General features: G+C 39.0%; 1 protein-coding gene across 4 annotated transcripts in view; it reads left to right on the top strand.

Moving 5' to 3' along the window:
- The window catches only part of lrrc4ca (leucine rich repeat containing 4C, genome duplicate a), a 138,693-nt gene extending 128,116 nt beyond the window's left edge, over positions 1-10,577 (top strand). For all 4 annotated transcript variants that reach the window (XM_036151326.1, XM_021310964.2, XM_012853281.3 and 1 more), the window contains one exon: positions 5,854-10,577. In XM_036151326.1, coding sequence (XP_036007219.1) covers positions 5,905-7,839 — 1,935 coding nt within the window. In that variant the 5' untranslated portion in view covers positions 5,854-5,904 and the 3' untranslated portion in view covers positions 7,840-10,577. The remainder of the gene's footprint in view (positions 1-5,853) is intronic.
- Positions 10,578-12,916: the final 2,339 nt, after the last annotated feature.

Genomic DNA, 12,916 nt, shown 5'->3' with positions numbered 1-12,916 from the left:
TGTTTTTAAGCCAGCAGAAGGTGGTAGGAGTGAGCAGATGATAGACAACGATAAAAGAGAGCAGCATACACCGAGGTCCAACCAGGTGCATCCTGACACAGAAAGTAACCTTTCTGCCTGGAGAGGAAAAGAAAATTGAAAAATGAATACAATTATTTTCTATTGACTAACCAATTTAACTGACCTTCAATATTATACCTTAATACTGATTTTAGAGATACTGTTTACATTGTCAAGATTAAATTTAAAAATAGATACATGTTAAAGTATTGCAGTATTTGGCTTCTAACAAAGTGCCACAATGCTCAAGAAAGCTTAAATAAAAAGCTTTTTTCCTCCTGGTAATGTTCCCCCAGATTACCCTGAGGGGTTGGGTTCAGCCCCCAATGTTCCCTAGCCCAGGAAACGCTCCTGGTGTCAAATGCTGCACTGAGGTTCAACAGAACTAGCACTGTGGTTCTTCCACAGTCTGCATTAATGTGGATGTCATTGGACACTTTGACGGGGGTGGTCTCAGTGAGTATGTAAACTAGACTGAAAAACATCAAAGCAGTTGGTCATCGCAAGGAAGTCATTAACTGTTGAAACACAGCTTTTCATTAATTTTACTGATAAATGGAAGGTTGTCGATTGAGAGAATGGAGAGCACCACTGGGCATGCTCTCCGCCATCTTGTGCCTACGCAATACTGCTCTGAACGTGCACAAACGTACATATATGCACAGCTGGCTCAGTTATGTAAACAAGAGACTGGAGAACAACACAGATGGTGATTGACGATATACCATAATCCATCTAAAAAGATACCTTTAGTTCTTAACAAAACAATTTTTTATTTCATTCAATCTAAAATAATAAAATTTAGCTTATTGCTCCTTTAAACAATCCTGTTTTACTAATAATGTTGTCAAAGCTGGTTTGAATTTTTGTAGTTGTTGAATATGGAAATAGCTGTTTTGTATAAAATAGTCATTTTTATTATGGATCCTTGTTTTCTATATTTACTAGATGTTTTTTTCTTGTTTGGTTGATTCACTAAAACATTACCTTTGATTTCCAGATGACTTTCAAATTCACTTCCTCTTATTGTTTTTTTTGGGCAAAAAAACACTTGAGACATTAAAAAATAATTTTAATGTCTCAAAGTTATTACTCTAATTAATTTACACATTTGGTCAAATGACAGGCAGGAAAATTAAATTTAAGGACTTCAGCTTGACACAAGACTTGCATACCTTGACTTTAGACTTGCCTTGGGACTTTTATGCCTTAACTCAGGTAAGTCTTGACTTCAAAAGCCTTGATTGTCATTATGTAACCATAATGAAACAACTTGAAATTTGATGTAAAAGACTTGACTTTGACTTTTGGTCAAAGTTAAAAGTCTCAGTGGGAGGTCCATCAAAATCAGCAATAATGCGCACAATTGCGGTGGGGATGTTTGTATTTTTTATTTTCAATAAAGAGAATGAGAAATCAAGCTTGACACATTTCTGCTATATGTATTCTATTGTTTTTGTTTATTTAATTTTTGACTTTTAAATAAACATAAACAGCGGGTGGCCCGCTCCTCCTCCAGGCACCGGAAAGAGGATTTAAATTAAGCCCACCTCAACACTAACATTCAAACAACTCCCACACCATATAAGATAAGAGACACTCAGGCTGGGTCCAACCTCCCCCCTCCCCTACCTTCCCCCCACTAGCAGAATGCACCCCCTGAAGGGTAGGACATCTGCCATGAGATGATAATGTCCATACCCCCGTCCCAGCTTGACAGGGACCAAAGCCCTCTAGTGCACCAGAGGCCCGGGGCTCTGGGCAGACACTGGCCCACACCCCCAGCGACATACTCCACAGAACCCAAGCCTCTGAGGACCCACCCCAGACCTACCCAGGAGCAGCACAGATACCACGCCAGTAACCCACGTTCGCTGGCGCAGATCCACCCTGTTATGCCAGAAGCTGTGTGAATATGCTTATTATTATTATTAATTATAATTTGGTATTATAATTTAAATAATAAATCATTCAACTCAAAATTCCACTATAACAAAATATAGTTCAAATGGTGGTGATGTTAGCTATAAGCTTGTAAGTATTTATACAACTAATGCATTAGTTAATTTGCTGGTATGAACTCATTTATACTGGAATAAATGATCTGGTCGGACTTTTAACCGACGAGGTTTATCCGGCAGGCTGTGAGAACCCCAATGTAACTGCAATTAGAGTTTAAATACTTATTCCTTATCACCATCCAATGATATTGTCTCTGTATTAATGTCAGATGTTAACTCCAAAGGAGGTTAGCTCTGATTTCTGAATAACCATGTAACTGTGAATTGGATTGAACACAAAACAATCTCTATTCCGCAGTTGTTGGTTTTATTGAACCAAAAGCAATTCCCTGTTACAGTAATTCTCTGATTCGACAACTTTGGAATTCTTACTCACTACTAAAACCAAACATGCAAAACATATATGTGGAAATAAAAGAACAAAACAAAAATAAACAATGGATTAAAACGAGCGGTTAGCAGATCTTAACTTAACTCACAGTTGTTTAACACCGCCCTCAAAACACCGGCATTTGACGTATCAGCATTGACAGGCAGAACAGCTTCGGGAATCTCACTGGACGCTTTGATGTCTTACAAAAGCTAGTTCAGCAAAGCTCCCTACAGTTCAGAGGTACGTCACCCTCCCAAGATGGCTGCTACGATGACGTTTGGTCTACCAATTTACGTGATGCGTGAGGGAAGGTCCTAATGATGTAACCACGCTTATGCTGATAGGAGCTTCGAGAGGGCGCGGCTAACTGGGAGTTTAAGCAAAGACCGCAAATTGGGCTCGGACAACAAGATTAAATTTGCTGATAAGGAGAAGCGAAAAGAGAGGGGGGAAAAGCATGGAAGAAGATGGAAAATAACTGAAACAGTGACCCACGGCGGGGTTATTGATAAACCGCAAATCAACACAGCAAAATCAATTGTAAAATGCATGCACATACAAAGAAAATATTCAGCAAAATAATTCCAACTTCGTTGTGGAATAAAAGCATTAACCTACACCTACAAAGTTCCTACATCTGCCCAGGCACTTCTAAACACCTTTCGGATGAAAAAGAAATAAAAAGGGAGAACCCCGTTACTTTGAGGTGATTCCGAGTGAAGTCCCAGTTGGATCCGTGAGCGCTCAGGATCACGCGGCGTCCTGAATGCACCAGAGCGGGCAGTAGCAGGGACGGGCGAGGAGGCTCTTTCGTTTCTTCCTCCGGGCTCACAGTCGCTTTGCTCGGCCCAGCAAAGCGTAGTCCTCTTTCGATCACTGGGAGATAAGGCAGCTTCCAGTATTTGATCAGAGGAAATTAAAAGTACCTTTTAGAGTCGACCTCCTGCGATAATTAATGCAGGAATAAGCTTGCTTCGAAAAATCTCGGTCCAGCGAGAAACTCGAGCATGTGGCGTGTGGGTAATTAATCCACGGAGTACAGCTGTATGTCTTCTCAGGTTGGCGGTGTGCCAGAGACAGAAGGCAGATTTTCGTGCGTGAACGAGTTTTATCAACTTTGCCTAGCAACGTTATCTCTTCGCTCCGTTGTTAGGATGGCGGCCATTTTGGGCCACGTTGCATGATGGGAGTTGGTGGCCATTTTGACCACATTGCATCATGGGAAACGCAGTCCGTCATGTCCCGAATTAATGCAGTCTCGTCATGTTTGAACTGGCATTACACCCCAAGAGCACAGCAAGTGGCTGCCATAGGCCGCTCAGAGGCCCCCCAAGCCTCACCTCAGCGGGGGCCACAGACCCCGGCGCCGGACCCATTAGACGCACCCCTCAGAGCCCCAAGATCCAGGCACCGCCAAATCACCCACCACACCCTACAGGGCACATCAACAGCCCGCCACTCCCACTAAGTGATGGAGCTGATCAAAGGAGCACAGAGAGACTGATCTGATGTGGAGCAGATGACAAAAGATCTCTGTACTGATTGATAGTGAGAATGTATTTACTTTTCCAATTCATGAGGATAGATTTCTTTGTGATACACAAGGCAGTAAAACCCATGCTTACAGATTTTTTTTTCCCAAAGTTACCCAGCAAACAAACTGAGGAGGAAGGTGAAATTTTATATCTCAGGCACTTTGACAAGTCCTTACATATTTGGACCCAGAACCTCTGAACAGGTGTACATAACCAAAGTGCATGAATGTAATTGTCAGGATTTTTGCCTGTCCACTGTGAACAGATATTAGTGTGAAACCGATCCTGAATAATCTCCTCCCACTTTGATTTGTAACTTGGATTGCACCAGCACACTAATGGTCTCAGTTGTGCTGCTCTATAATAATGAATGAGGCAAGGTAAGAGCAAGCCCCCCTCACTGTTTGGACAGTTGTAATGTGTCAAATTTTATCATAGGTTTCTTACTTTTCAAAAGGTTCTACACTCAAACATTACTTAGTATGGCTTTAAATATTACAATAATGCAAACACAGACTGCAAAATCTGTAAGTGATTTAATATTTAAAGCAAAAAAACAACATTTGTAATGTTTATTACATTACATTTATATAATTTAAATAAGACTATTTTTACATTAATTCTTTACTTGAATTTTTAGTGTAGCCGACAGGCTCACATGTGCATTTAGGGAACCGTGAACCCTAAAACAAATATTTCTAAACAGCTATGTCGCTGGACTTGGGGATGATAAGGTTTCTAGTTTTGCATATAAATGAAAACACATTGGTTGCTGCTCTTTATCTACACTTCCCCATGATCCTGGAGAGATGTAATACAAAAGTTTGTCTCTTCCTTTTATTTGTATTTGAGATTGTTTTTGTTTGTATAGATATTTGTTATAATACATTTGTAACATGCTAACAAAACTCACCATGATAACTTTAATGGAACAATAACTAACAATGACACTTTGTGGTTAAAACTGGAACAACACATTCACAACGCCATTAACGAAGACCCACCATTTACTCAATGGTCCATTGTTACTTTGAAACTCCACTGAAGTTTTACTTACACAGCAGCAATAAAATTATACAATGAGACTTAAATGTAAATATTATTATTTATTTATTTTTTCCTCTTTTTAATAATCACCTCATTTATTTATTCATTATAATTGTCAACTTTATTTATTAATTACTTCATTTTTAAATGTATTTATTTCTGTCCATGTTTTAATATTTTTGTCATTTTTATTCTTCCTCTCTATATTTTTACCCCATTTATTTGGTCGACTCTATGTATTTCTGCCTGTCCTTTTTCCATTTTTGTATGCATTTCTGCCTCATTATGCAAGTGAGGAGGGGGTGGTCTTAAGGAGACAACAGATCCCTATTGGTTGGTTAGCATCAGCCTTCCACAGCAGGAAACTTTCTCCTGCCATCATGGCTGTCAATACCATAGACATTATATAGGTAGACACCCCATGGTTTGTTCTGTTTCTGGTCCACATTCTGTGTGGCAGGCTGCTGCTCTTTTGCCAAAATAAAATACCAGATGCTGCGTTCTGCTTTGGTAACCCTGGGGACTCTCCTATGATTGGCTCAGAAACCAGGAAGTAAACACAGGCTACACTCTGAACCAAATTAGTTCCGGACCATACCTCTGGGTTTCAAAGGAGCAAAACAGGACTAAGACATTGTTGATGGAGAGGACTGATTATTTATAGGGCATGTTACATCCATCTCACGTGACAAATGAGAATGATTTAGGTTGACTTTATAGCAAATATGTTACAAATTGCTCATTTAACATGTACCATACTAAGATTTGTATGTAATGTTGCTAATGACAATTTCTCTTTTCTGTAATTTCATTTCAGTTGGCCCAAATCCATATGAAAAAGAGTGGAAGACCAGTCAATGAATTATGAATGTTCAACAAGATGACCTCCTCTCAGCAGCAGCAGACGATGCGGGGTCCTAGGTGGAACCGGGCCTTGTCCGACCCTTTATTTGTGCTGCTTCTAGCCCTCCAGCTGCTGGTGGTGGCAGGACTGGTGCGTGCTCAAACTTGTCCTTCTGTTTGCTCTTGTAGTAACCAGTTTAGCAAAGTTATTTGCACCCGCAGAAGCTTGCGAGAGGTTCCTGATGGCATCTCTACCAACACACGCTATTTGAATCTTCAAGAAAATCTCATACAAGTCATTAAGGTGGACAGCTTTAAACACCTAAGACATTTGGAGATTCTGCAACTGAGCAAAAACCACATACGTAAAATTGAGCTAGGGGCTTTTAATGGACTGGCAAGCCTCAATACCTTGGAGCTTTTTGATAATAGACTCACCACCATCCCAAACGGGGCATTTGAATACCTGTCGAAACTAAAGGAGCTTTGGCTTAGAAATAACCCAATAGAAAGCATTCCCTCTTATGCTTTCAACAGGGTTCCCTCATTACGAAGATTGGACCTAGGGGAGCTCAAACGGCTGTCATACATATCAGAGGGAGCCTTTGAAGGATTGAGCAATCTGCGCTACTTAAATTTGGGAATGTGCAATCTTAAGGAAATTCCCAATCTCACTCCCTTGGTAAAGCTGGATGAACTTGAGATGTCTGGAAACCAGCTATCTGTTATTCGTCCTGGATCCTTTAAAGGGCTTATCCACTTGCAAAAGCTGTGGATGATGCATGCTCAAATTCAGACAATAGAACGGAACTCCTTTGATGACCTTCAATCACTTGTGGAGCTTAACCTTGCCCACAACAACCTTACGCTTTTGCCCCATGATCTCTTTACACCTTTACATCACTTGGAGAGGGTTCACTTGCATCACAACCCATGGAACTGCAACTGTGACATCCTCTGGCTAAGTTGGTGGCTTAAGGAGATGGTACCAGCAAACACCAGCTGCTGTGCCCGCTGTAGCTCACCCACCCAGTATAAGGGCCGATACATTGGTGAACTGGACCAGAATTACTTTCACTGTTATGCTCCCGTTATTGTGGAGCCTCCAGCAGACTTAAATGTAACAGAGGGAAGTGCTGCAGAGTTAAAATGTAGAGCCAGCTCATTGACCTCTGTTAGCTGGATTACACCCAATGGTTCAATAATGACACATGGTGCATACAAAGTCAGAATATCTGTGCTAAATGATGGTACACTGAATTTTACTAATGTTACCATGCAGGACACAGGGACATACATATGTATGGTTAGTAATTCTGCAGGTAACACAACAGCCTCAGCCACACTGAATGTGTCCTCTACAGAGAACAGTAGCTTCAGCTACTTTACCACAGTGACTGTGGAGACAATAGAAACACCTCATAATGAAGGATTCACCACCACTATTCAACAGAAAGTGGGTCCCACACCCTCAGCTGGAATATGGGAAACTCTTTCACCCACCTCAACAACAACCACAACAGTTCGAACCCCGCTCTCCACACGTGCACCAGAAAAGACCTACACAATTCCTGTGACAGAGGGCTCACTCAATGGTTTGGATGAAGTTATGAAGACAACTAAAATCATCATTGGCTGCTTTGTCGCAATCACTCTTATGGCAGCCATCATGCTGATCATCTTCTACAAGATGCGCAAGCAGCACCACCAGCAGAATCACCATGCACCCACACGCACTATTGAGATCATCAATGTAGATGAGGACTGCGTCACAGGGGGCCCAGGGATGGAGGGCCATCTAACTTTGCCGTCTCTGGAGCATGAGCAGCTCAACCACTACAATACCTACAAGATTACCTACAACCATGCCTCTGCTATGAATTCCATACACAGCTCAGCGCACGAACCTTTGTTAATCCGGGCCACATCAAAAGACAATGTACAAGAGACCCAAATCTAAGACTTTTGACAAACTCATAAAACTGTTGGAATTACACAGTGGCATTACTGACAGGACAGTACTGATAATAGGTTTAGAGGACTGTCGCTCAAGCATGGAGGAAGACACTCAAGTTTAGCAAATCCATGGACAGAGATTTTCATTCAACGACTGGGATTTAAAATATGTCTACTGTTTCAAAAAGTGTCTTTACAAAACAAAAGTTATTTATTTAATAAAAAATTATTGTGGTTGAATCAAGAAAAAAATATTCAGCAATTTTCCCATCTATTAATATGTGTTTTTTTTCCTCCTCCCATAAGAAAAATGGTTTACAAATATGCTTAAGCTATTTTAGAAGACATCAGTTGAGAGAAAAAAAACATTATTTTGTAGCTGGTATTTTAGTACAATTACAGAATTTGGATCTGAGAGGGTAACTTCATACTCTACACCTATGAAGAAAACCTAGAGCACATGATGGGTTTTCTCCAGCAGTGGACGAAATTATTGAATTGTTTGTGGCCATCTGAGATACAGTCATATGAAACACATGGACAGAACGAAAGAGCCAGTAATGAAGTCTGACCTTAACTTAATGTTTAATTAGAACTGTCACATACATTAGGCATTATTCACACTTTCATTAAGACACTAAAGATCCTGGAAAAGAGAACATAAATACTGCTTATGAAAGCTTTTTAAAAGAAAGTTCATTACAATTGATTTTATTTTCTCTTAAATTAAAATTCATCGATCTAGGTCTTTCTGAAGGTCTTTCTGTCTCTAATGTGTATGCAATATACAATTATATTTCTAATCTCTAAATTGTCTTGACTGAAATTCATGTCTACTTCGGGGGATCCTTTTATTGTTATAAAACATATACCATTGATTGTATTAAGAATTACTGGGGTTCTGAAAGTCATAGCAGCATTAATAAATACTTTAGAAACATCATTGTAATTGAACAGGATGAGAACAGTGTCAGTGTCAAATATCAATCCTGGAAAAACTCCCCTGCTTGAAATGCATTCTGACCTCACATATACCTTGTAATGCTGTGCTCTGGTGCATATTAAGGTGATTGCTTTGAAGGATTTTTTTGCATACAGGGACCTGTTACCTTTTCTGCAGTACTGCCAGGAGTGCTGTCAGAACCAAAGTGGCGAGCTGAAGAAAAAGCTTAAACCCATTTTAAACCTGTCTGACCACATTGCTTGTCATCTATGTGCCACATTTCCACATTGAGATGCTTGGAAGCCTCAGCTTCACACCCTGCCCCTGCCAGCCAAAGGACTTGGCCCTGACTGGCAAAGCTTATGCTACAAGAGGCTTTACGGTCATGCAGAATGTGTGGGATCAGGCATCAACCAGATGTTTCAGTTGCACCTGCTTCTCTCCCTTTCCGTTCATGGCAACAAAATTTGCATTTTAATTGATGTGCCCATGGGCTTTGTATGGGCACAGAACTGTAAGCACTCATATCCCGGAAGCCATTTTGAAGTCCCCACAGTGAAAAATTGTACCAAGCCCCATAAATGCAGTGGTCAAAGGTTTACTTTTAGCAAGTAAACAGTGTTTCTTCTCAAATGCAAGATATATTTGGTTAAGGCATCACACTTTTTCATCACATTAAGGTAAAGAGACCTCTAAACGTTCACAGGACATTTCCTTAATTTGAAATGTGGAACCTTAGATGTTTGGAATATTTAACCATATTCCTCTTGGGTATTCATGAATTAAATGCTTCCATCAACTTTGAGTTTTGCTAAAAGAAGAATAAGAGTGTACAAAAAAATCGAAGAGTTGTCAATCAATGCAACATTAGCTTTGGTAAAAATCCCTGCTGTCTATGTAAAAGTTGCATGAATAGCTAATGATCATAAGATTCAGCCTAAAAAAATTAAAGTTGTGGATATTGTTTATTGGTCTGTAGATTTTGAGGCTCCAACCCTCTGATTTTGTCTAACCCGCATACAAATTGGTAATATTCCCAAATATGTTGTATACCACTAGCTAAAACAACTACTAGGAACACAAACAATCTTAAATAAATCCTTTTATGATTTTGCCTAACTCAAAGACAAAAAATACCCTCAAGGTTTAATGGACTTCTCATGTACCCACTTATCCTTGCAGGGCCAATGGGGGGTGGTTCATTTCTCCAGTAGTTATCAGTTGAGAGTTGAGACACACCCTGGACCAGTTGCCAGTCTATCACAGGGCACCGAGACACATAGGAGAAACAACCATGCAAGCACAAACCATTTTAGAGAGACAAATTAACCTCAAAGTCATTTACTTGGACTGTGGGAGAAAAAGTCAGGGTACCTGGAGAGAACACACTCACCAAGGGGAGAACGTTCAAATTATATAGAGAAAAGACCCACATCAGGAATCAAACCCAAGACCTTTTTGCTAGTAGACAACAGTGCTACCAACTGCACCTTTGCAGCATGCGAGTCATAAGCCACTTTTACACCAGTTTGCTTTGACCAGGCTCTTCTCAGCTCCACCCACTACATCGACAGTTTTTTTTGGGCCAGTCTGGATTTTTCCGACACTGCTAAGGAGTAGGTTTAAACTGAGTGGCCTCAAGCGAAGTTTTGACGTGAACACACTGCGTTTCAGTGATTGGCCAAGGACAAGGAGAAACAAGAAGGTTTTTCGAAGCAGGAACAATAAAAAGTAAAACTGAAGAGCAACAACATTAATATTAAGGACCTAGGAACGAAGTGTGTAAAACCAAAATATAATTTTATTATTTACATACCACACAATCAGACCCAAAGGAAAAAAAAGAAAACAAAAAGGACACTTCAGCTTTCTATTCACAGACAGATATGATGTATTTAATAACCTAAATCAGATCTGTTGATTTACCAAGGCTTCCTCTCATTTTACACACTCTGAAAGCTATTATGGTTTGTCTCTAAAGAGTGTTTGGTTAAAAAAAAGTCATGGTCGCTGATCAAACCACCTTATGTGGGAGATCTTGGTTTTAATGCTCTCCCCTGCCATTATCATCAGTCCCGTCATTGCTTAAGCAAAAACTGCCTTTTAAAACTGTAAATTATATCTGCGTTAGGCAAGCTTTGAAGCAGATCAGGCAGTGTTTCCACTTCTGTAATGCACGCACGTGCACAGACACACACACACACACACACCATACCTGTTTAGGCAGAGAAAAGCTGTGCTCTTTAAAAAATATTTAAGACATTCTTGTCTATAGAATTTTTGTTTTATTTGTATTTTTATTTATAATGATTTATTTACTTTTTTATTCTTTACAGTTTCTCCCAGATTTCTTTAAGCTGTCACAAACAAGACAAATGTAAAGGCCATACTTCTAGGAGGTCCTTCACTCTTCCAGACATTTCTAAGTCGGTTGAAAAACAGCATGTTCCAAGTAAAGCTGAGCGGGTAAGGGCGGAGTGGGGTGGACGAAATCAAGTAGGGCCGATGTAAACGAGGCTATAATGGGAACTAGATTTTTTTATGGAGCCGAAACTATCTGCTGTACTAATGATATAAGACTGAACACATACCTATAAATTATTCCAGAAAATAACATGTGTAACATTACTGTAACAATATCCAAAACTGTCTATACATTACCAGGAATTTTCATTGTTGTCCAACCACTGCTCAACACCCATCCACCCCAACTACCATACCAATTATTGAATTATATAAAGGGGCTCTACTAACATACCAGCTATTTTTTGAAATCTTAAAATATATTTTTTTTAATGTGCAGCACACAACATTTAGTTGGAGATTCTTGCTTTGATGATATAATAAAATAAATGAAAAAATGGTTAACCTCAAGTTCTACACATTTCACCCTTTACTTTTTTAGAGTATGGTACATTTGTATACCATAGGTGACCACTGTATCATTCATTGTTTTGTCTAAGTTCTTAAAGGTGGAATTTAGGATTAAAATTATGTGTTGGGGATTTTTACCATCTTTTTAGTTGGAGGAAAACTGTCAGAAAATATCAATGGTAAATCTGTCACATTTTAGTCAAGCTGTCTCATGTATGTAAGATATCTTAATATTTTTGGTCAGTATTACTTTTTTAACAACTTCCTTTGTTTTTGATTCTGAGAGGGAATGCTGTTTTAGTGGTAGATTTCTATAAAATACATTTTAAGAATAAAATTTGAAAAAACAAGCTTTTTTATTATTATTATTATTATGTTGATTTTACATGTGCCAACAACCTGTTCAAAAAGTGAAAATAGAGAAATATGCTGTAACAGAATAAGAGATTGATTTTCATGTAAGCATTCTTTCATGACCTTTAAAAGATATGAAGATTGATTATAGAGACCAGAGTTTGTAGTTCATACACAAAATATGGGTAAAATAAACAATTGTTGTTTTTCTTTATTGTCTGATCCTTGTTTTTGACCACTGCAGCAAAGACTTTCAAAATGAAAACAAAAACGATTATACCCTGTTGTCTTTTATAGTGCATTTACAAATATTTACATTTTACAGATGTTGTATGGGTACCATATACAAGTTAAATCTCAAGGCTAATGAGCAAGTCCAAGTCCACTCTCTTCTTCTACAGGTTATGTACTCAAGTTGTTATTCTTAACCACATGAACTATTAAGATCTGCTTTTCAAAACTTCAAATGGGGACATATAATGCTGTTCACTTCTTCCTTTTTACATTGAAATCATTCAGTCGTGGTCTGTATAAAGTGAAGCTGCAATGCTTTAGTCTGAATTACTTATTGACATACCCCCACGTTCCCCTTTTTCACTCCTGTTCTAAAGTGTCTGAGAGCAACTAATTTGGGTTCTGTCTCTTTTAATCAAAAGCAGAAATTTGACACCCTGCATAACATTCCAATTTGTGATTTAGATGTGTTTTAGTCTTATTTCATGTGTTGGATATCCACAAAAGGGTTTAAGTTAAGGAAATGAAATGAGAAAAAGTATTACAAGAATGCGTGAATCCACACGCTTTGCTATAAAGCCCCTATAAAGGTCCAACCAATTACCTTCAAAAGTCAAATATTTATTGAATTGAATGTGTCACATGATCTGTCTGTATAACCACACCTTTTCTGAAA

The sequence above is a fragment of the Fundulus heteroclitus genome, chromosome 2 (genome assembly GCF_011125445.2).
Source record: "Fundulus heteroclitus isolate FHET01 chromosome 2, MU-UCD_Fhet_4.1, whole genome shotgun sequence".
Lineage (NCBI taxonomy): Eukaryota > Metazoa > Chordata > Actinopteri > Cyprinodontiformes > Fundulidae > Fundulus > Fundulus heteroclitus.
This window is presented reverse-complemented; position numbering and strand designations above follow the sequence as displayed.